This window comes from Solanum dulcamara, chromosome 9 (genome assembly GCF_947179165.1).
Source record: "Solanum dulcamara chromosome 9, daSolDulc1.2, whole genome shotgun sequence".
NCBI lineage: Eukaryota > Viridiplantae > Streptophyta > Magnoliopsida > Solanales > Solanaceae > Solanum > Solanum dulcamara.
This window is the reverse complement of record NC_077245.1, coordinates 74,592,066-74,616,561: the sequence shown is the minus strand read 5'-3', so window position 1 is coordinate 74,616,561 and position 24,496 is coordinate 74,592,066. Positions and strand designations below refer to the sequence as shown.

At 33.2% G+C, this 24,496-nt stretch overlaps 3 protein-coding genes and 1 non-coding gene across 4 annotated transcripts; 1 reads left to right on the top strand and 3 right to left on the bottom strand.

The window, feature by feature from the left end:
- Positions 1 to 259: 259 nt before the first annotated feature.
- Positions 260 to 5,021, bottom strand: LOC129904450 (ABC transporter I family member 10). Its single transcript, XM_055980022.1, has 6 exons — positions 4,632 to 5,021; positions 4,366 to 4,540; positions 3,466 to 3,552; positions 1,952 to 2,077; positions 1,739 to 1,861; positions 260 to 646 (listed from the first exon to the last, which is right to left on the bottom strand). The coding sequence occupies exons 1-6, from the start codon at positions 4,697 to 4,699 to the stop codon at positions 437 to 439; spliced, it is 789 nt and encodes a 262-aa protein (XP_055835997.1). The 5' UTR covers positions 4,700 to 5,021; the 3' UTR covers positions 260 to 436.
- A 732-nt stretch (positions 5,022 to 5,753) lies between these two features.
- LOC129904809 (U2 spliceosomal RNA) lies at positions 5,754 to 5,945 on the bottom strand. The gene has a single exon (XR_008770487.1). It is a non-coding gene; the product is annotated as a U2 spliceosomal RNA (small nuclear RNA).
- Positions 5,946 to 12,741: 6,796 nt separating this feature from the next.
- Positions 12,742 to 20,061, top strand: LOC129904639 (beta-galactosidase 8). Its single transcript, XM_055980213.1, has 19 exons — positions 12,742 to 13,455; positions 13,553 to 13,648; positions 14,619 to 14,731; positions 14,841 to 14,907; positions 14,988 to 15,080; positions 15,188 to 15,337; positions 15,482 to 15,570; positions 15,682 to 15,787; positions 15,881 to 15,968; positions 16,064 to 16,182; positions 16,631 to 16,792; positions 16,879 to 17,075; positions 17,243 to 17,352; positions 17,869 to 17,978; positions 18,144 to 18,257; positions 18,425 to 18,526; positions 18,720 to 18,931; positions 19,051 to 19,387; positions 19,763 to 20,061. The coding sequence occupies exons 1-19, from the start codon at positions 13,258 to 13,260 to the stop codon at positions 19,868 to 19,870; spliced, it is 2,571 nt and encodes an 856-aa protein (XP_055836188.1). The 5' UTR covers positions 12,742 to 13,257; the 3' UTR covers positions 19,871 to 20,061.
- Positions 20,062 to 20,106: 45 nt separating this feature from the next.
- Positions 20,107 to 22,164, bottom strand: LOC129904640 (uncharacterized). Its single transcript, XM_055980214.1, has 2 exons — positions 21,727 to 22,164; positions 20,107 to 21,060 (listed from the first exon to the last, which is right to left on the bottom strand). The coding sequence occupies exons 1-2, from the start codon at positions 22,034 to 22,036 to the stop codon at positions 20,342 to 20,344; spliced, it is 1,029 nt and encodes a 342-aa protein (XP_055836189.1). The 5' UTR covers positions 22,037 to 22,164; the 3' UTR covers positions 20,107 to 20,341.
- Positions 22,165 to 24,496: the final 2,332 nt, after the last annotated feature.

The window sequence follows — 24,496 nt, the reverse complement described above, 5'->3', positions numbered from 1 at the left end:
AATGACATATATAAATTCTTTTTGATAATCATGATATTGTGTGGATTAGTTTGCTCATACCTTAACTAATTTTACGAGATATCTGTTATTTTCAATCAACAACAAAGAGATTTGTTGTTACCTCCCACCAGCAATATTTGATTAGAGAGATTCTTGGGAGTTTTTTTACTTCTAAATGTTTGCATAGCAAAGAAAATAGATGCACTTTCTTTTTCAACAGCTAACCACCGGGTAATAGAGTATGACTTACAGATTCATCTGAACCCAGTAACTTCGGCTCGATCATTATATATATGATAAAAATCCACTAAATACATACAAATAATAAATTTCGACTCTATAAATCAAATGTGATGTGGTAAAATCCCGAACTTGAAACATAATGTTCAAACTCTGGATCCGCCTCAGCACGTACAGGGTTCCTTGAGGAAAGTAGTTACAAGTTTATTTGCTTAACATAAGATGCCAGTTTATCATCAATGAATTTCCTTATACTAGTTGCATCACCTTGTCGAACAATTCTTCCATCTTCCATGTACACTGCACCATCTGCATACTCGAGTTCTTCCAAGCGATGAGTTACCCACAATGCTGTAATTCCTTGAGATGTATCCATGGAGTTTCTCATCGCTTTTATCACTCCAATCTAGCAAAAGTCCAAGGACAGAAAACAACTCACTCGTAAAATTTATCTATCCCGGATAAAAGAATTTCCGGACTAAACAGCACATTATTCTTCCTCTCCTCATCGATGGAGGAAATTGAGAAAAGCTTCCTTCCTCTTCTGGCCAACACAAAAGCCAAAGGCAAAAAAGAAATGAAAGACCATAGAACAAGAAAAAGGAATAAGCACGTCATGCAGAGAAGGCAAGTCAGTCGAGGAAAAATACTAATTTAGTTTGATGACGACACCAAAGTGCACATTAAGTGAGATACGTTTTGGGCCTCGCTTAAGGGCTTAAGCATGCTTTCCTTTGACAACACTGTATGGATAGCATTAATATGTTTGATATTATGATTATTCTACCTCTCTTTGTTGAACATGAGCCAAAGTTTTCAAGTTTGTGAACATCTGATGTACATAGGATTTCACTTGATTGATTATTTTGAGCAGTTTCAGTTCAAGAAAATGCCCTTAGGTCCTTCCCTTTGACAGTTTCAACAGTTGGATAGCACGCCAATATGGGGTGGTTTGGTACGTGGGATAAGGATAATAATCCCGGATAAAATTTGGAATTATCTTTCTCATGTTTGGTTTGAGGTATTAGCTAATCCCGGGATTATTTTATATCCCACCATTTGTACTAAAAATGGTGATTACTAAACCATATAGAAGGTGGGATAAACTAATCCCATGAGATATACTTGCTTATCCCATCCTGCGTACCGAACGACCACTGAGGTGACCAAAGTAGCATTAAACTGCAGAGTTTTTTGTCATCTGATACCAGCAGCAACCTTTGATATACACCTCCAATAGTTCCTTTTCGTTTTTGGGTTGTTTGGGTGTGTGGGGTATACTCTTCTTTTTTGGGTTGTTTGGGTGTGTGGGGTATACTCTTATACTCTTCTAAGTTAAATTTCTCAACTGCGTTCCCTAGGAACATATATTTTTCGATCATTTATTCATTATGGCAAAGGAAAACAAATTTTTCATTAGTAGGTCATGCGTGCAATTTACCCAAAAAGTGAAAGATTGGATGGTACATAGTGAGATAAAAGTTGAATCAGATTATACCTGATCAGTTTCATCCAAAAACGTAGTCAGTTCATCAAGTAATAAAACTTTGCAAGCTTCCGCCAAAGCACCAGCAGTAGCAACCCTTTGTTTCTGACCACCACTAAGAGTGTGAACTGGTTTCTGCTCAGTGTAAACAAAACCACAGACGTAAGAGCAGTTCGGTATAATATGTTAGGAACTCAAAAAAACATATCTGAAGAACATACATACTTTCAAATATTCATACATCCCAACTGCATCCAAAGCTTTTGCCACCCTAGTCTTAATCTCATTTGGTGTTAAGTTCAATTTACCGAGACCAAAAGCGACATCAGCTTCCACTGTTGGCATCACGACCTGTAAGCACAAGAAATAAAGAAGGCCATACATTTCAGAGCAGAATAACTTTCTTAATATGTGGTTGTGGGAAGTCCAGTTCATAAGAATCATCCAGCGATCCAGACAAACTAACACAACACATAATGGCAAATTCAGCTCCCTAGTTTAGCCATACCAAGCACATCGTTTGTTTTGTAGAGACCTCGTGAACTCATCGTGTCAAAAGCGTGTGAGGTTATATTAAGAAGCCTTGTAGATTATCCATACAAAAGATAAATGGATCAATGTAACAGAAACTCCATCCATTCGCATTCTTGAATCAATAAATGCAGAGCTTGGAATCATGACAGACACATGTGCTACTAAATGACTCATGAGTGCAACGCCAAAATGATGTGGACTCTGCTACCACATAGTCTAGAGGTTTTACAAAGATGTATAAACTGCACCATCCACCTAAAAATAATGGTCATACAGAGTTATAGACCGGTAAAATCAGCAATTCAATGTAGAAACTATAGAATTTTTGTCAGACTCCGCCTACTAACAGAACGTTAATAGATAGTACTGTAAAGACATATTAGTCCTTATGATGCAAAAAGATGAATTTTTTCGAATGGTCTTTGCCAAAACTAAACTAAATTGAGACCTAGTTCAACAAAAGCAAGAAAACCCAAAAGGATAATTACATCAGTAGGATAGTTATCAAGGGGACTTGATTCTCTAATATGAAATTAAGCTTATACAAGATGAAACACTCAATCTTTTGTTGTTTGCTTATGATTTACATTCTCTTTGTTATAATGTCGGTATTTAAGTCAACTTATACGTACCTCGACTGTTTCACTAGGTACTTGTTACCTCACACCAACACAGGTACATGTACATGGTCACTCTACCCAATAAGGCTTTTAGCAAATGGCAAAAGATCACCTAGGCCTTTTTTTGTCTATGCTCAGATTTGAACTCATCTTCCGTGGTTTTCACCCACATAATTTACCGTTAGGTAATATCCTCGGGTGCCCCTTGTGTTCTACATCCTTTTGCAGTTGTTCCATTAAACCCCAAACCTCAGTTATTGAATTGGTATGATAAGAAACCTTCTTTATTTTTTCTGGAAAGTTGGACTGAGACAAGTTTAAATGGAGTGACATCGATAATGAAGATTTATATAGCTGACCGACTAGATTGGAATTGAGGTGTAGTAATAGTTGTTGTGATAAGTATCTCACATCTCGAGTTTTAGACCATTAATCTCACAATTCATTCATTATCAACAAGTCAGAAGTCATCAACACAACATGGGAATGCAAACATTCTTCGCTCAATCGTCCAATTTAACCCACGAAATACATCCACAAATCTGAAGGCAACAAAGAATTGAGAATTGATTCAAGCAAACACACCTGGTGATCAGGATTCTGATAAACAAAGCTCCTTGGCCTCTCCACATACAAGTTCCCATAATCTGGACTCAGGAGACCTGCTAAAATCTGTCATAGTTTCACCCAAAAACCCCTCAATTCCAACAGTACAACAACAACAACAACAAAAACATACACAATGAAATTCCACAAGTGCGGTCTAAGGAGGGTAGAGTGTACACCAACCTTACCCCTCCTTGTGTTGATAGAGAGTTTTCGGCTCAAGAAAAGCATAAACACTAACATTTATGGAAACATAAGCAATAACAATACCAGGATAGTAAGAAAATCGAAGCATAAGAGACAACAAGTAGTAATAGAAAACTAAGAATGAGAAACGCGAAAATAATAAAATAACAAAAATAGTACTAATACTACTAGTAAACAAAAGCAAAATGCGAAACTGACTACTACCAGTCTTTTATCCTAATCTTCGACCTCCACACAATAACAGCAACATTCCCAGTGAAATCCCACAAAGTGGAATCTGGAGAGGGTAAAGTGTATGCAAACCTTACCCCTAACTCTCATAGAGGTAGAGCGGCTAATCCCGAAAGTCCCTTGGCTCAAATGAAGTAAATCAAAGTAGTGACGAAAAGGGAAACGACAGTGAAGAAAACATGACAACTAATAGGAAAGCAGTGTCGAGCATACATGCAACGATCAGTAACATTAACAAAATACTTTGATCATCTATCGAGCATACATGCAACGATCAGTAACATTAACAAAATAATTTGATCATCTATACATAATAAACAACAAATAGTTACCAATAACAAAAGCAAGAAACTACCTGAATAAGGTTAATCCTCGACCTCCACACCCTCCAATCAATTCCAACGTACTAACAAGAAAAAAAAAAGGGGCCTAATTGTATACCTTTAAAAGGGTTGATTTTCCACAACCATTAGGTCCCAAAAGCATCCAAAACTGTCCAGAAGGAACTTTTATTGAACAATCTTTAAGAATTGGAAGTAATTCTCCTTGTCTTGATACAACCGAATAGCTAAGATTTCGAGCATCAATAGCAAAACTGTCAGCCATTGCGGCATTTCTACAAACACAAAGTAAGCAAATTATGGTATTGACAGAAAATGGGTATTTCCAAAAAAAGAATTAAGCAAATGTGAAGAAACAAAAATTGCCTTTGAGAGTGAGAGTTAATGGGCGGCAATTGCAGAGCTGAAGCTCGAACACAAACTGACTCTATCATTGTTTTAGCCCAAACAACAGGTTGATTACAAGCTTTTCTTGGGTTGTCTATGACTTTCTTTGAACAATTTTATAAAAAATTATGATGTATTTATGTGAATCAAAACACACTTAATTTGGTGGGGAAAAAAGAGAGAACGAATGTATATAAATCTTATTTCTATTTCTATTTTTATGGGGTAAAAGGTTGTTACATCTTTTGAGAAATTTTCGAAGGAAAATATGAAAGTGAAATAACAACATACAAAGCAAATGAAAGATAATATAGCCATTACTAACTATTACTATTAGTAGGAGGGGAAGGGATGAGGCTAGCCCTTTGTCTCTACCCATAAAGTTCAACTATCTACTAATCATCTATTTTAATTTTACCTTTTTATCTAAGATTATTTTCTCGATAAGCTGAAGTTGAGTCATATATTGTATAGTTACCTTCTCTTAGTTCTTCTTTGATTTACTTCTACCTTTTTAACTCTTGCTATGGCTAAGCTCTCACACCTGCTTATTGACGCATAATCATCTTATTCTCCCCTCGCTCATTTTGTCTGATACAAAATCATTCTCACCTTGTCTCATGTAGCTTAGTTTCTATATATCTATAAGCATAGATACAATATTTATACATTGTTTTCTCCATTCTAGCATATGAAGGACATATTGGTCCACGTATCACAAGAATCAAAAGTCTTTTTAATTTTCTTAAAATCTTTAACAATTCAAAAATAACAAAAATAAACTGAAACGCAAGAAATTAACATTTACTTCCTTTGGACAACGTAAGAAGAGAAAATTACACATCACTTAAAACACTGTGAAGGGGAGCCTTGGAGTAACTGGTAAAGTTGCTGCCATGTGACCAGGAGGTCACGGGTTCAAGCCTTGGAAACAGCATCTGACAGAAATGCAAGGTAAGTTTGCGTACAATAGACCCTTGTGGTCGGGCCCTTCCCCGAACCCTGCGCATAGCGGGAGCTTTAGTGCACCGGGCTGCCCTTTTTTTTTTAAAACACTGTATCCTAGACACGAGGCCCAAATAAAGTATTTGACTGGAGTTGATGGGCTACGCCAGGCCCATGCAGTAGTACAACGCATGGGCGACCCAAAAGCCCGGGTAGCAAGCTACTTTAAAAGACTCCATTTAAAAAAAAATAAAAAAATGAATTAATATTGTATGAGTGAATAATTCACATATTAGATATTAAACTGATTAGAACAGTTTTAGACCCCAATATATCATAAAGGCCTATGCAATATAACAGCCCAATATACAAGTAACTGACTTGTCTTGTACTTCCTGATGGGCTTAGCAAAAATTTCCTAGCCCAATGTTTTGATAAACAAATGAAACTCACACGGTTTTGCGTATCGGATTGTCATAATTTTATAGCTATAACAAAGAAGATGAGACGGCGTGCAAGTCATGATAAATCAACAAGATTTCATGCATGTTTTATTCAACCTAGCTATGTATTGGATAATTCACAAACTTGATTGTAATGACTCAAATCTTCACTCATGCTACTTCGTCTAAACTTATTCTTTTCAAACTCTCTTTTATTAGTTCTATTTCACTCACGATACCTCTCTTTTCCGAAAAATATTCTATCAAAACATTGTGCCCTAACTCCCAAATGAAGAATGGATGAAATGATGAGCATATAAGCTAACTCAGACATCAGGATATAATCTTTTGAAATAAAGTTAACATAATTAAAATTAGAAATTTACGAGACTTTATATTACACCTCTATCAATTCATCATTTGTTAATGGTAGAAGTCAAACTTTCTAAAAGAGATTCATTATTAACAACACATTCAAAAATCATCAAAAGTGGTTGTAATTGATTGATATTAGTTAGATTTTTCTGGCCTATAAAGTTCAGTATTAATAAGAATAATATAATAATTAAATGGTAGATTTCTTTGATTTTGAAATTTGATGAGAATTCACGAGGACCACTTTAATATTCCCTTTTCACATGGTTTTTCTTTTGTTCATACTTGTGAATATAGTACACATACATTCATTTTTTTTCAATGTCCTCTTTTTCTTGTTTGTTGTTTTTCAATAAAATGACTTGAGTTTTTTTGTCTGCTTTTAGCTTTGGATATTGGAACTCTACAAACGAATATTTGATATTTTTATTTTATTATTTTTGTCATGTTTTATAGAAGAAAATTTAACTAGTGACATATGACACATTTGATGCAATAGTGAACACAAATAACGTGTACCAAAGTGGATATGGTGGGATGGTTTTAGATTCCTTTTCGAAAGTTTTGGGTTTAAGTTTTTTGAGAATACAAAAAAAAATTATTGAGAGTGTTGTCCCCAAAAATAATCTCGTATGCAATACGTGAATCTGAATTTAATTGAGTCACAATGTGAATACCAAACATCGAGTCGAAAATAAAAAAAATAATACAAATGACGTGTTTGTGTCAATAAAGATAAGTGATTTTGTGCAAAATTAACTATTAGTTAAGTGACCATCTGAAAAATCAACTCCTTATATATATATATATATATATATGTAATAGAGAACTATGAGTAAGAACATTAAACTTATCAACATAGATTGTAATCGAAAGGCTTGGATCCATCCACCCTCAATTATCTAGGTAAGGGGTAAAAAGCACGTTGGAAGCGCCGCTTCCATAAATGAATTTTGTCGTGCGTGAATCTTTATTTAGTCGGGGCCGATATAGATACCAAAAAAATCACGTTGAAAACGTCGATTTCACAAATATGAATTCTACAATACGTGAATCTTAATTTAGTCAGGATTAAATACAAATACTAAATATCAGGGGGGGAAATGAAACATGTTTATAGAGTATTTTGAGAAAATGACCTTATTCTCAAAAGTAGTTGACTAACAAAACTTACCACTTGTAAATGATTTCATTTATGATTGCACTTTTTGTATTTTTATCCAAGAGTGCAATTCCCAATCCGTGAGCCAAATGGACCATGAAAGTGATTATATTGCCAAGTAGCTACATTACAAATGAAGAAATTGATTTAAAAACATATCAAAAATGTCAATATTCATAATTAATTATTATTTGAACTACTCTAACAACACATAAAAAGTTAAGGACAATTGTATCAATTAGAAGAAAAAGAAAGAACAACTAATCATGAAAATGATGGTTCATTATGGGAGAGTCCAATCATGCATATTCATCAAAGTGTAATATGTCAAAATTGAATGAAGAAACTAATCTTTGTTTTCATAATCAAAAGTCAAATTTTTTGCATGACCAATTCAGATTTGGTTGGATTTTAATATAAATATCGAATATTAGGTGGAAAATAAAATAAAAAAGTTAAAAGTTTCAGCTGAATTATTTTCACGTACTTTTTATTTATTAATTTTTTTAATATGTAAATTTTACTTGTAAAAACACATGAATTCCATTTTCAATTTGAGAGTTAATATTCAAAAATTTAGTTCTCAAAATCCAATTAATACAACCTAAATTGGGATAGAAAAAATAATATTCTTTATATTCTTAATTTTTTAAACTAACAAAATATAATGAATAGTGTAAATTGATTATACGTTGAATATATTGTATATACATCACAATTGAGTGGGTGAAAATCTTTTTAGTCTGATGCAAATTTCATGAGGTTAATATAAAAATAAGGTTTATATATACATTATTTTTTCAAATCTCAATTATATAATTACATTTAATATGTTATTATTGTTGCGGTAAATTTCACAAGGCCATCCAATTGATATGTGTTACCAAACTCAAATGAAATGGGAAAATAATGAATTGGAATTAGTGATAGCTATTATCTCTATTATTGCATATTGATTGCACCGCACATTGAAGGTGACCCCCTTTGGTCCATATTCATGACACAATTGGTCCAAACTACTATACTTTTATTACGAGAGTCGAATTCAGAATTTAAAAATTTATAAGTATGAATTTTAATTTTGAAAGTATACATCGAGACATCATTATTTATTATCAGATAACAACTACATATTCTAACTTGTTTTTACTGTGTCCTATAAATATCGATGTGATATATTAATTTTGAGAATGTCTAGATAAATATTTTGTAAGTTAGATAAATATATATTCTTAAAGTTAAAGCACTTATTTTAACTTATTCATGATAAAGTATACTATTTAGTCGAGTGCAAAAAAAAGTTTTTATTAAGGGAAAATATTTTACCTTAATATGAAAATTTAAGTATATCGAGCCTTAAAACAGATAACGCAAACAAAGAAAAATACTCTAGAACATTTTATAGTGGGAAGAGCAGGTAATATGTGTGTGGAGTCCCCACAAATTATCAAATGTTGGAACAAATTAAATAAATTGACATTTTTTAAATTTATTACTCCACCCACAACTTGGGTGCTATTTACCAAGACCATGTTTGATTATATATTATTAAAAAAAATTATCTAATAAGGTTGGAACACAAGTCAAAAAGTACTAATAATGTAATCAAACCTTAATCAAAATAATAATATGTTTCTGTAATTATATGCACTATCTGATATGTTACACGTTTACACCTTTTATTCAAAAATCAAAAACCAAATCTCGAGATTCTCTCTTCATTTATAAAAACAATTACTCCACAAATGGACGAGTTTGATTGATTTTGAGTGGGTCAAATGATGAATTATTAATTCGTCCAAAAATTACATTAATTGATATGAGTTGGATTGAACTAAATTAAAAAGGGATCAAAATATCCGATCAGGATATTTTTATTAAGTTTTATTTATTTATTTATTTATAATCTATTACTCCTAATACCTTATTAAATAATTATTTTTCTTTATTATGATTGTATATAATATATCAAATAAAAACATTCGTTTTGATAGGATTCTCATAAATCAATTTTGGTCAAATAAAAAATAGTTTGATATTTATGACCTCTCACTTTGATTGAGCATGACTAGACACGCATTTCACTTGACATAATATGTGTTACCACTAGAAATAAAAAATTAACAACAAACAAAATTTTATAGTTTTGTATCCCATATATATAGCTATAGATTAGCGATAAAATTATTAAAAAATGTAATTAATTAGCAGCATCTTTAGCAATGAATTAGGTGTAACTTACCGATAAAAGAACAAGGCAATTAATTAGTGATAGCTTTTATCTCTACTATTGCATGATTGCACGGCACATTGAAGGTGACCCCCTTGGTCTTATTCATGACACAATTGGTCCAGAGTCAAATTCAGAATTTAAAAATTTATATGTGAGTGTTTTAATTTTGAAAATACATATTGAGACATCATAATTTGGTATTAGCTAATAATTGGACATTCTAAGTTGTTTTTATCGTGTCCTATAAATATCAACATGATAAATAAATTTTAAAGATGTCTAAATGAATATTTTATAAGTTAGATAAATGTATATTCTTAAAGTTAAAGAGCTTATTTTGACTTAATCATAATTTAGGCAAGTCCGAAAAAGTTTTTATCAGAGATAAAATATTTTACTTTAATATGAAATTCTTCTACAAAAATTTGAGTAAATCGAATCTTAAAACAGATATAGATGAAGAGAAAAATAGAACACTTTATAGTGGGAAGAGTAGGTAATATGTGTGTGGAGTCCCCACCAATTACCAAATGTTGGAACAAATTAAATAAATTGGCATTTTTATAGTTTATACTTTATTACTCCACCGACAACTTTGGGTGCTATTTACCAAGACCATGTTTGATTATATATTTTTAAAAAATTATATAATAAAGACTTAAGGTTGGAACATAAGTAAAAAGCACTAATGATGTAATCAACCTTAATCAAATATTTTTAATATGTTTCTGTAATTATATGCGCCTTTTGTATAAAAATCAAAAGCCGAATCTAGGGATTTTCTTCCTTAGTAGAACTAATCTCTCGATAAATAATCGAATTCTGTTGAATTTGAGCGGGTAAAAAATGTTTGAGTTATTAATTCATTTAAAAATTAATTGAATTGAAATAAAATGAATTTTAAAAGGGGTTCAAAATAACTTTGCGTATTTTTTCTAAGTTTTAATTATTTTTTTTATATAATTTATTAATATCTAATAAAATTATTTTTTTAATGACTGAATATTAAATAAACAAAATAATAATCAGACAAATTTGGATGAAGTGAGTGAATTATGATTTAACATGCTAATTTTACATCGCGTGTATATTTTAAAGACTGTATAATAAATGAACAAATCAATAATCCAACTCTATGTATATTTTAACACAAAATCAATAATCAGACAAATTTGGATGAAGTCAGTGAATTATGATTTAACAGGCTAATTTTACATCGCGTGTATATTTTAATGACTTAATGACTGCATAATAAATAAACAAACCAATAATTCAACTCTCTGTATATTTTAACACAAATTTATTTTGTGTTCTTATGAATAAAATGCACAACTAAATATAATTTGAGTAAAGTTTCTATATAATTTAACACACAAAAGAAAATGATAGCCGTTTTTTTCATCTGATATTCTTTTTAATTTTGATAAATTATATATTACACGAAATTGAATTAATCGAGTCTTAAATTATTGACGTAATTTTAAATTTAATACAATCACCAAATACCAGTAACTATTTACCTTCACAACAGAAATGGCCACGCCATTCTCAATTCTCACCTCACATTACGAACGGTACTAAAAAAATTTTTTTTTTAAAAAAACAATGCTTTTTTTCTTGAATGCAACAATTGTTGGGACAAATTTTTATGGAAAACAAGAAAAAAAATTCAATTGGAAGTGATGACTTAAGTCTCTTTGTTTTTTCTATAAGATATTTTGCGTTTGATATTTATATGAAATTTGATTGAAGTCGAATTTGTTTATTTCTGAAACATCATTATCAAGACAATATTAAGTTAAAGCGTTTGATCAAGTGTTTCAAATTAGAGAATGAAATTAAATTCAAAGCCTCGAATCAAGAGATTTCAAACCATTTTACCGCAACGATTTGATTGTTTTTCTACAACTCAATTCTGTCAACACTATCATCGGTAACATAATTTTCAATTTTCATGCAATACATTTCAAGAACATTATGGGTGATTTGATAGGGTGCATTAGAAAATTTAATGCATGTATTAATTATGATATTTTATCTGTTTATTTTTATTTATCTATTATTTTAATAGTAGATTTTTATTTTTAATTATCACTTTTAGCATATTAAAAAAAGATAATTATTTTTCATGTTTTAGTCTTAGCTTTAATTACTTATTCGCACATTATTTTTCAGGACTTAATGTCAAACATCATGTAATATAATAAAATAAGCATGTTAATTATTATCTTTTTAATAGATATGTCAAGTCCAAGTATAACAAGTAAAATTGAACATAAGTAGTATTATTTAATCTTTTATTTGATAAGATTTTAGCCTATGTAGTCATACACTCTCTTAAGTATTATAGGATGTATAACTAATACTCCCTTTGTTTTTTTTATTTTTCATAATTTTTTTTAAGAATTAAACATTACAAACTTTGACCAATATTTAAGATGTATTTTTTTATTATATTATAATATTTTCTATATAGTTTGTGAACTATTTGAATATTAAATTAAAAATATTAAATTAAGATAATTAACTTCAATTTTAATAATTAATTAAATTAACTCTCGAAAATATAAAGTACAAACAAAATTGTTCTGATAGATAAAAATAATATCAAACGTAACTAATGTCAATATTACTATTATATACATTTTCTACTCATATAATACCCAGAAATAAATCTAAACTGGCGAAAACGTCTGTTTGCTTTAGTGTTTCGAGCCGACAATACTAAGTACTCTATTTATTTCCATAGTAAAAATAAAATAAATTTTTTATCCCTTTAGCCTAATAATGCATTTGCACCATTCACGGATGTATTACAGTTAATGAGATTATAACTTTCTTAATTAATTAAAATTATCGAGTTTGAGTCTCATTAACCTCAAATGAATTTGATTCAAATTTAAAATAGTCAGATTTTAATGTGGATATCAATGGTGGAAAGTTATTGCATAGAAAAAACTCATCATCATGGATATACTGATAGTGCTAACTGCTATAAAGCCGTCCAGTACTGCAGAAAATGATGAACAAGACGACGATTAACAACGTCATCATTATCATTAATTATTTTTTTAAAACATTAATAGTTGTCGTGTCGTCTCCGTCTTACGATAACTTCTTCTTCTTCCCTTACATTTTTGATTCCCTTTTCAGTTTTCACACACATACCCTTTAAGCAAACTTCTATATTAGCACCTGAAAAAGTCCTGTTTTTTTTCTACTTTTATTTTTAGCTTTCTGTTGTTGTGTAAGACAGAATTTTGTTTTGATTAAAGGCAAGCAAACAACCGTAAAAGCTGCAAAAGCAAGAAAAAATAAAAAATACTCTGCTTATAAGAAACAACTACTCTGTACATTGTTTTGGGTATAAATAATAGTGGGAATTTTTTGTATTAGTTGATCGGAAAATCAAGAATTTCGCCGGAAAATCAGAACTTTCGCCGGAAAATGAAAGTGGGTGTGGAAGGAAGAAATGGGTATTGTTTATCAGTAATAATGTTAGTGTTTGGAGTGGTTTTCTTGCATTGTTTGGTGATGACGTCATTTGCCTCTAATGTGACGTATGATCACCGGGCATTGGTTATTGACGGAAAGAGAAGAGTTTTGATCTCCGGTTCAATACATTATCCTCGGAGTACTCCTGACGTGAGCTTCTTTCTTCTTCTTTTTTCTGAATTTTTTTTTTCAAAAAAAAAAATAATGATTTTTTAATTTTTTTTATGTATTGTTTGTGTTAATGCAGATGTGGCCAGACCTTATACAGAAATCAAAAGATGGAGGATTGGATGTTATAGAGACTTATGTTTTCTGGAACATTCATGAACCTGTTCGAAATCAGGTAATTTCAGCTCTTTGTTGATCCGGATAAGGTCTGTGTACACACTATACTCCACAGACACCACTCTTATGATTACAGTGGATTGTTGTTGTTGTTGTAGTAGTAGTAGTAATGTTGACTCAGGGTAAGGGGTGTTGAGTCAGGTAAGGCTGAGGGTTTCATCAGAACTCTGTTCAGCAGAAAATTACATTTGTTTATATATGGTTGAAATTATTTTTTTATGTATATACCGTAGGAGTTGAACCCCGTTCAGCTTCATAGTAAGTTTACTTGTTCATATTTTGAACTACCTTAGTGAAAATTTTGTTCCGCCACTGCTTCGGGCGGAGCTAAGAGTGTAGGAAGTGTTTGGCAGAACCAGTAGTTTGGCTCAAATCTTGTATTTTATATGTATAAATTATTAATTGAGAATCCAGTAACTCAAAATGACGGAAATTTTGAACCCATAAGCTTCAAATCTGGCTCTATGAATGTTATTGCTATTCTTTGCTTCAGTTATGGACTAAGAAGAAAAGAATGGAAAAGTTCCTACTTTTACTGTTTCTTACCTTGAGTGTCAAGAACTTTTGATTGAGCAAATAAAGTAATGAGTTGTTCTCCTCAATTTTGATTTCCTTTTGATAAAGATAGAAATCTTGAGCTAGACAAAATTGAGCATAGGAAAGTTCCCATTTTTATTTACGTATGTTGCTCAGACTTTCCAAAAATGTTGCTGCACCTAGCTAGGATCCTCAAAAAATACACAACTTTTTGAGGATCCTACTGCACCGACCGCATTTTTGAAGAGTCCAACATGTAATGAGTTGTTTCCTTTTAATAAAGTTATAAATCTTGAACTAGATAAAATTGATTGAAAAACTTGAGAATTCCATTTTTGACTATGTAAGAGTGTAGCCTAAAGATTTTCCATTTAAAGAAAAGAAGAAAACGGCGGAAAATGAAAGAACTGATGTGATGAACACATTTGCAGTATGATTTTGAAGGAAGGAAAGATTTGATTCATTTTGTGAAGTTGGTGGGGAAAGCTGGCTTATTTGTTCATATAAGGATTGGGCCTTATGTTTGTGCAGAATGGAACTATGGGTAACTCTATGCTCTTTTTGCTATTTTTCAAATCAATGATTGAAATTTTGTAATTTTAATGGATTTTGCTTTACTGATAATCGATGGTTTTTGATCTATTTTGAGACAGTGGGTTTCCTCTTTGGTTGCATTTCATTCCTGGAATTGAATTCCGAACCGACAATGAGCCATTCAAGGTATTCCCTTTGTGCTATTAATTAGTTTTTCCTTGGGATACTGGTTTTGGAGTTTATGACATGAGGGCTTCCTGTTGCAGGCAGAAATGAAGCGATTCACGGCTAAAATTGTTGACATGATCAAGCAAGAAAATCTTTATGCATCCCAGGGCGGGCCGGTTATCTTGTCTCAGGTTAGCTTCTCATAGTGATTTACTACATTCGGAGTACTAAGAAACTAGTCGATATTAGTTGCTTTTGTTATTGTTTGAGTACTAAAGATGCTTTGTTGACCAACCAGATAGAAAATGAGTATGGCAATGGTGATATTGAGTCCCGTTATGGTCCTCATGCCAAATCTTACGTGAACTGGGCAGCATCAATGGCTACGTCTTTGGATACGGGAGTGCCATGGGTTATGTGTCAGCAACCAGATGCCCCCGCTTCCGTTGTGAGTCTCTCGTTTATCTTACCTTGTGTTTAATTGATAGAAAAAACACCTCGAGAACCTCTATAGAATACCCAACATTTTTGACACTACAGATTTCCACTAAGGTAGTTATTAACTTTTCTGTGTGTGCTGTGATAATGATAGATTAACACTTGCAATGGATTTTACTGTGACCAATTCAAGCAAAATTCTGATAAAACACCCAAGATGTGGACTGAGAATTGGACTGGATGGTAAGGCATTCGGGTTTTTAGTTCTTTAACATACAGGTCAAATCTGGTGCTAATTCAAAATATCCTAAATTTCTCTTACACTTCCACCTTTTTGAATTGTTTGGAACATAGGTTTCTTTCTTTTGGTGGTGCTGTCCCTTACAGACCTGTGGAAGACATTGCTTTTGCTGTGGCTCGATTTTTCCAGCGAGGCGGAACCTTCCAGAACTATTACATGGTACTATATGAGTTTCTTGATTTTTAATACCGTGCCTGCAATGACATTTGACAGCTGAACTGTCTTTAAATGATATTTACTGCTTTCGGATAGTACCACGGGGGAACTAACTTTGGCCGAACTAGTGGTGGACCGTTTATTGCAACTAGCTATGATTATGATGCTCCTTTAGATGAGTACGGTATGGTTCTTCTCCCTGTCGACCACTCTTGATTTCCCTAGCTTGTTATGGGCTTATCACTTCACTTAGGTGAAAATCTCCATTGAGAAATGCAGGCCTTATAAGACAACCAAAGTGGGGTCACTTGAAAGATCTCCATAAAGCCATAAAGCTTTGTGAGGCTGCAATGGTGGCAACTGATCCAACCATCACTTCTCTGGGCTCTACTATAGAGGTATATTTACCATTGTCTAACATGAAGCAGTTCCAATCACCGGTGAAGAATTTTTCAGTTGCTTCTTATAAAATAAATGCAGTTTGATCTATGGTCAACACGTTTGGAATTTGTTGTGCCGTGTATTGTATATACTAGATCATAAGTTGCTAGCATATCTGAGTTTCCCTGTATATTCAAACTATTGCCGCCCAAATGATCCTAAAAACCGATTGTCTATGCATACCATTCTAATGGCTTTAGAAGTCGAAACTCAGCAGTAGTAAAACAAACACCCTTGCATCATCTCGTCTCCTTTTTATTTTTCTTCTCCTCCTTCTTTGTTATTTCGGATATTTCACTTAATAAAACAACACATTGTAAAAGAGAAGAATGAGTTGTACAGATAACATTACTTTTTTAAGGAGAGCTTCACATTATAAACTACAAATTCTTTTTCTTCTTTTAGGCCAGTGTTTATAAAACTGGATCACAGTGTGCTGCATTTCTCGCCAATACTGCTACGCAATCTGATGCATCTGTGAGCTTCAATGGAAATTCATATCATTTACCTCCTTGGTCCGTCAGCATCTTGCCTGACTGCAAGAATGTGGCTTTTAATACTGCAAAGGTCTGGCTCATAATCTTGTCTAGTTTGAATCATAGATGTGTGCTTGTTGCAGCTCAAGCTGATGGTTTTACATTTCTTGGTGACAGATTAACTCCGTATCAACCATCTCAACATTTGTTACTCGATCTACAGAAGCTGATGCATCTGGCCCATCCCCGTCAGGTTGGACTTCGGTTAATGAGCCTGTAGGCATCTCAAGTGATAATGCATTCACAAAAATGGGGTTGGTGGAACAGATAAATACTACAGCTGACAAAAGTGATTATCTCTGGTACTCTCTGAGGTATAAACAGAAAAATACTACAGCTAATTACATCAGCTCGCCTTTTATAGTTTCTAATCAGCACTCAGCAGCATTTTGTGAGAATAACTAGTGTTCTCTGTTTGCAAGCATGATCGTCATCTGCTCTGAAGTTCACTTTTCTGACATCAATTCTAATTTTTTTCCAGTTTCAATGTAAAAAATGATGAGCCTTTCCTTCAAGATGGATCTGAAACGGTACTTCATATCGAATCACTTGGCCATGTTCTTCATGCTTTCATTAATGGAAAGCTATCAGGTAATGGAAATGAATGATGTTTGACGAATACCTACTAGTTACTTGAAACAACGAGAAGATACCATCATGAGCTATCTTATGGACTGATAAATGGAGTGTCATACATCTATAAAAAAAGCTATTTAAGTTTACTGCAACGACTTATAGTAAGATTATCCAAGGTGCCAAAGCAAAAAATGTGCTGAACCATATTACATGGTGATATTGTATTTAGTATGTCTCTTGTGATTTATTGGAAGTGGCAGATGGGTCATCCTTGTTGCAACCTATGTTGCTCGGACTCTTCAAAAATATTGACTGGTGCATGTCGGATACTTCAAACGTAAGTGCATTTTTGGAGGATCCAACACAGGTGCGGCAATATTTTGGAGAGCCCTAGCAACATAGGTTGCCACTATAGATACTACTGGAATAGGCACTATATATGATTTTCACTGTCCTTAATGTAAGTTTTACTGTGACAAGTTGGTTTTTACAATGCTTGACATTTTGCATTAACTTTGTGATTGTTTGTAGGAAGTGGAAAAGGCAACAGTGGAAATTCTAAAGTTACACTTGAAGTCCCTGTCACCCTTGTGCCTGGAGAAAACAAAATCGACCTGTTGAGTGCGACTGTGGGACTTCAGGTTTGAATTTTGGTTTATCCCATCAGTTTGTGTCGAAGATTTGTTGTCTGACATATATTCTTTTGGTCCCTGATAAATAACTTTTACTATCTATAAAGAACTTCACATTTGTTAGAACTTCCATTTTAGAAGCATGATCTAATACACACCTGATATTGACTCCAGAACTACGGAGCATTCTTTGATCTCAAGGGGGCAGGGATTACCGGTCCAGTGCAATTGAAAGGTTTCAAAAATGGCTCTACTATTGATCTTTCGTCGAAGCAGTGGACATATCAGGTTAAGTTTACTTCCTCAATCCCTTAAGATAGGTCCATAGGATTTCCTTCGCATTATTAGATCTTTCATTTCCTTCTATATTTTCGACAAATCTCTGGTAGCATAAGGTCTTTATTCTGAAGGATACTCACATTGACATTGCCTGTCATATGTACTTTGTTGGTCAGGTTGGATTAAAAGGAGAAGAATTAGGCTTATCTAATGGAGGTTCTTCACTTTGGAAGTCACAAACTGCATTGCCTACAAACCAACCATTAATATGGTATAAGGTAATATTTTATATTATGTTATGCAATTTTAGGATAAATGTGAACATTTTCTACTTAGGCACATCAGTTATGTATTTCTGTTTAAAGATTTTATTTGATGGAATGAATAGGCTGCAAATGTTCCTGATAGATTTACTAATAGAATCAGAATGTATTTGCCAAAGTTCCTAAACTACAAGTTTTGTTCATTTAGGCAAATTTTGATGCCCCTGCTGGTGATACCCCTCTTTCCATGGATTTTACCGGAATGGGGAAGGGTGAGGCATGGGTGAATGGTCAAAGCATTGGTCGATTTTGGCCTACCTATACTGCATCAAATAACGGTTGTTCTGACTCCTGCAATTATAGAGGAGGTTACAATTCTAATAAATGTCTCAAAAATTGTGGAAACCCATCCCAGCTGCTGTAAGTGTTTAGTATATCTCAAGTATTCAAAGTTTGCAGAGTGTATGGGGTGAAATGTTTCAGTATATCAATTCTAGTTAAGCAATCTTTAATGGAACTTTCATATATAAACTTTGTAGATACCACGTTCCTCGTTCATGGCTGAAATCCAGTGACAATGTCTTAGTGTTGTTTGAGGAAATGGGTGGGAATCCTACAAAGCTGTCTTTTGCAACAAGAGAGATACAAAGTGTATGCTCACGAATTTCAGAGGCTCATCCACTTCCTATTGACAAGTGGACTTCGGAAGACGATGCACGAAAGAAATCAGGGCCAACTCTATCTCTTGAGTGCCCTCATCCTAATCAAGTCATCTCTTCAATCAAATTTGCAAGCTTTGGCACTCCTCAAGGAACATGTGGAAGCTTTATCCATGGTCGATGCAGTAGCAGCGATGCTCTTTCAGTTGTAAAGAAGGTTAGATCCAGTTTATTTGATCTTAAATATCCTAGTTTTTTGAGTTTCATGCCTAAATTATCAGGTGTGTGAGTTTCTTACCTGAACTATCACCAATTGTATATCGAACACACCTCAACTATCAGTTGTTCCATTTTCCTAACTGAACGATGATGATAGTTCAGATGGGAAATGTAAACAACTGATAGTTGAGGTGTGTTTTGATAAATAATTTATGATAGTTCAGGTAGGAAAAGAGAACACCTGATAGTTCAGGTATGAAACTCAAAAAGTTAGGATACTTTAGGTGTGTTTTTTTTCTGTCACTATAAAAATTAATCTGGTAGATCCAGTTTGAAAATCTCTAACCAAATTTCAATTCAACCATTGTTGCAGGCTTGCATTGGATCAAAAAGCTGTAGTCTTGGAGTTTCAATAAATGTATTTGGTGACCCATGTAAAGGAGTCACAAAAAGTTTAGCTGTAGAAGCTTCCTGTACATGATGCCTCACGGAACTATTGGACCGAGAAGGCACATTCCTAAGTGTAGAAGTGGTAGAAGGTCAGATAAACTATTACTAAGTTAAGCTTCAGAAAGATAGTGCTTAGCGACTTATACATCTCGGAGAGGAAGAACACTTTGGCTTCCCTCACCAATTTGATGAGATTATAATAAAAGAAAAAAAGCTTCAATACTTTTGCTTCTCTCCGACTTGATGAGATTATGATTTAGAAAAAAGTTGCCTTGATAAATTTTCTGTGTCTAAAAAGATAACTTCATGGATGTTTCCATCAAGCAGAGTATAAGCCACATTCCTAGATTGATATATCATGGTAAATTTGGAAAATTTCTGCGTAATTTCCGCATCCTTTATTCACATATTTAGTAACATATCCAAATACAATCACAGATTTAATAGCAATATTTTAGTTAACACACAATACACTTATTGGTTAATATCTTTATCAAGATCATCAAGCTGAGGCAACACTTGAGGGTCTTTGGAACCTGCATTTCTTGCAGATAGCTGAATGGAGTGATGGTGTCTGATACTTGTCTTCCCCACCCATGATTGGCATCGGCACCCCTCTCTTGACTGGACTAACATAGCCCGGCTGGTAAGTCTTGCCAAGAATTCCTTCGACATCTTTAGATAGATTGAAAAACTTAAATTGTGTCTCTAAGTGAGCAAATGCATCACCTGCTGGTAGCTGATAGTTGTGAACCTTGTTTTCTCTCTCTCCAATGGGGACTACCTTCACATCTAACTGCAACAGTCCGGAAACTGTGACCCTCACACTGTTAAGATCATCTGTCCTTTCAACGACGACTGATCTATCAGCAGTGTTAACACTCCATTCTGCATCTCCATCTGTCGGGACATTAACTGTCTCACCGTTCCACTGTACAATAAGAGCATCAACCTTTTCATCCCAGTGTGACACTTTCTTTGCTCCTACGACTAATGTATGGGTGTCAAACATGACTGACAATGTTTGAACCCATGTAAAGTCGCGCTTCCTTCCCTTTGGTCGTGTACCAATTAGATGTGCATTTATGTGGAGGTTTTCATCTGAAACAATAGCAAAGTCGGTTTCCTTTGCTCCATGGAAGTAGAACATCACCCCGTCACCACCCACAAATCTCGGATCGTAGCATAGAGCACCATAACCATCACACCTAGGTAGTCTCCCTGTCAAGGAAGTGAAACAATAGCACAACTTAGAGTTCATTTAGAGGGTCATCAAGAAAATTGTGTCATTTGTCAGTATCAAATTTGTCCTACGGTATACTTGTGTCGTTTTGTATGTTCATTTAGACAGACTTTACATTCCATGCATTGACGCCAGGTAACCTGGTAAAAATAGTGTCTAACTTGCTACCACATTGTTCAAATGCACTGATAGGCTACGCTGCTCAGACACTTCAAAATGCTGTTGAGCACGTTTCAGAGCACTATTTTTTGAGGATCCAACACATGGTAGCATTTAGGAGCATCCGAGCAACATAGCTTATAGTGTGAAAAAAATCCTTATCCCAGTCAAGTGTATATAGCTTAAATCTGTTTAGTGTGATGCTTGAGAAGCCTACTTGTATTAAGCAACTAGAATATACTCCCTCCGTTTCAATTTGTTTGTATGGTTTTTGACTTGGCACGGAGTTAAAGAAGGTAAATAAGACTTTTAAATCTTGTGGTCTTACACTAAAGATATGTAGAATGTACCAAATGTTATGCCACGTGGAAAATTGTAATTAAAAAGTTATTGAAAAAGGAAAGAAGCATTTTTTTTTAAACGGACTAAAAAGGAAATAAGACAAACAAATTGAAACAGAGGCAGAGAATGAGTATAATGCTTACACTTGCAAGTTGCTTCACACTTGCTGCTGCAATCAATATAGCATCCCTTCTGCTTCTTGTTCTGTTTAGGCTTCCTTTGAGGACATTCTGTTGGACAGGTGAGAGTTCTGTAGTAACATACTCCAGGAACAGTGCAGAATGCGCGTTCTTGCCCTGTACCTGGCAATGGATCCAACACAACATAACCGGGATCTTGAGCGACTGCATCCACCTCCTTGCCTTTGCCTTCATGTTGATCAGCAATGGTGGCTTGTGAAAAGATGGATAAGAGGAGAAAAGCTACTGTTAGGCACAACATTCTCTTATCCATCTATACTACTACTCAAGCTCAGTGTTGTTGAAATTTTTTTTCTTCTTTTTTTGGTTTTGTTGATATCTTTAGACTGAAGTGTTAACAGATGGATGGAACAAGAGTTTATTGGGTTGATATATATATATATATATATATATATATATATATATATATATGTTTAGAAATTGGTGTTGGGACTTAAAGTAAGGCTTGATTCATGGGGTTTTTAGCTTCTTGCACATGATGAAACAGCTAATGTTGCACAATATGCAATGTGCTATGAGTTTGACCAAATGGATGGTAGATATAGATATAACTAATACCAGATTTAGAGAGGCGAATTCAGGATTTAAGCTCTCTGAGGTCGCGCCTATATATGTTGCGATTTCAGTAGATTTTTTCATATAAATTTATGTTACGCGTTGAAAGTACTATATGTCCTGACTCCAGATGAACCTGCAGCTAAATGGCTGCATCCGCCCATGACAAGGTATGTTTTTTAGCATAAATTTTTTCATGCCTTATTGTAGATTTATACTCTGATATCTCCGGTTCATTTTATTTGTCATTTTTTTCTTTTACATGTTCCTTAAAAAACATTAACTAAAATAAAAATCAATACATCTTGATTTTTCAGAATGACAACTATTTTGAATCAGTTAATTTTAGTAAGCATGGTAACCAAAATGGACCGGAGGGAGTACTACTGTACTAGTACCAAGGGCGGCTCGATATGGCTAAAAAAAAAAGAGGCAAGGGCCTTAAGCCCTCAAATTTGAGGGCCTCTTTTTTAGCAATAATAGGTTATAGATTTCTTTCTAGAAAAAAACATTGAGCAATTATTATTTATAATTAAGAGAGAATTATTAGAAGTTTGACACATATGGAGTAAAGATTAAATTAATTGATTATAGTATCAATTAAAGCCTTGGAAACAGCCTCTGGCAGAAATGCAAGGCAAGGCTGCGTACAATAGACCCTTGTGGTCAGGCCCTTCCCCGGACCCCGCGCATAGCGGGAGCTTTAGTGCACCGGGCTGCCCTTTTTAGTATCAATTAAAAAAGAATTATTAAAAGAAACCAATTATAAAAGAATTAGCAATTCTGCATCTCAAGACCTAGAAGTACAAAATATGTAAAAAAATATATATTAATTTATTTTTTAAAATTAAGGCCTCTATTTGATTTTTGCCTTACGCCACTAATGTGTTAGATCTGCCCTTGATTAGTACTGGAGGTCAAATGTTATAGATTATGATTATGCAGAAATTAACAATTATATATTGCAAATAGAACATTGTTTTAGATGTGAAACTTTGTACTTGATTACTTTTTTTTCTTATGCAAACATTCAAATAAAACTTTATTGTAAAAAGGTTCCAAATCAAAGAAGAAAAATAAGTAACATATAAGAGTTCATTTGAAGACAAATCTTTGACTATGGAAACATTCTGAAACTTGTTTATGTATATTCAGCACTTGCTTTATGTACAATGGTTCAATTCCTTTCTGCTTTTTAGTTACTGGTTACATTAGTTTTCTTTTGGAATTACTTTATAAGAATCACCACCAAAAGTTTGTAATCGGATGATAAATATTTATTCATTTTTAATCAGAATTATTGGTCAAATTCGAACCCTGAAAGTGAATATTTTAGTTTAAATTTTATTTTCATGTTAACAAACAGTAAATGTCTGCAAATTTGCACATTGAACCTATGGTTAAATTTTAATTAGTGGTTCGAAAAGTGACAATTTGGCACATTTCTCTCAAGTTGCTTCCTTAGTTGAGCTATACAAATCTGATTTAATCAGACCAATAGGTTTTAAATATCGAATAGTTAAATTAGAAATTATTTTTTTCGCACCAACCACATATCAACTAGTAGTTTCTAAATGGGAAAGAAATTTAAAGTAAAAGCAATATTATGCTATGTTGGAAAATAAATATTGTGAACGTAAAAATAAAGAATAATTTTCTTGAATGTCAAAAGGAAAAAGAAAGAAAAAACTTAGATGCAACATTACTTCACATGGATGGAAGTCAAAGGCAAATTAATGGTCGTAAAAATCACGTAGTATCAAATATTATTTTATTTTTATGGCATTGGATCTCAAAAATCTAAGAAGCACAAAGAGTACATTAAAGAATATAATTAACATATTTATGAAACTATTAGACTAAGTTTTTAAAATTAAATTTAGGGTTATTAGCACTTTGGTCCCTTGGTTACTATTAAATTCTGATAACATATTTAACCTTCAATCAATTAAATTATGTTTTTTTAGTGTCCCTCAAATATAGAATAGCAGTGCAAATTTAACACAACAGAGAGATAATCAAATGATGAAATGGTTAATAATTCTGAGAAAATTGTAATTATTTACAAACAAATGGAACAAAAGGATACATTTCAAGTAATTAAAGGTTAAATATATTTAATCATATATTATAAGGATTAAATTAGAAATTACCAATA

Coding starts and splice junctions, on each gene's coding strand:
- LOC129904450 (XM_055980022.1), bottom strand. CDS start 4,699: ATGATAGAGTCAGTTTGTGTTCGAGCTTCAGCTCTGCAATTGCCGCCC. Junction 2,078..3,465: donor ATCAGAATCCTGATCACCAG/GTGTGTTTGCTT, acceptor TTGTGCTTACAG/GTCGTGATGCCAACAGTGGA. Junction 647..1,738: donor TTTTGGATGAAACTGATCAG/GTATAATCTGAT, acceptor GACTTTTGCTAG/ATTGGAGTGATAAAAGCGAT.
- LOC129904639 (XM_055980213.1), top strand. CDS start 13,258: ATGAAAGTGGGTGTGGAAGGAAGAAATGGGTATTGTTTATCAGTAATA. Junction 13,456..13,552: donor ATCCTCGGAGTACTCCTGAC/GTGAGCTTCTTT, acceptor GTGTTAATGCAG/ATGTGGCCAGACCTTATACA. Junction 15,571..15,681: donor ACTGAGAATTGGACTGGATG/GTAAGGCATTCG, acceptor TTTGGAACATAG/GTTTCTTTCTTTTGGTGGTG.
- LOC129904640 (XM_055980214.1), bottom strand. CDS start 22,036: ATGGATAAGAGAATGTTGTGCCTAACAGTAGCTTTTCTCCTCTTATCC. Junction 21,061..21,726: donor GTGTGAAGCAACTTGCAAGT/GTAAGCATTATA, acceptor CTTCCTTGACAG/GGAGACTACCTAGGTGTGAT.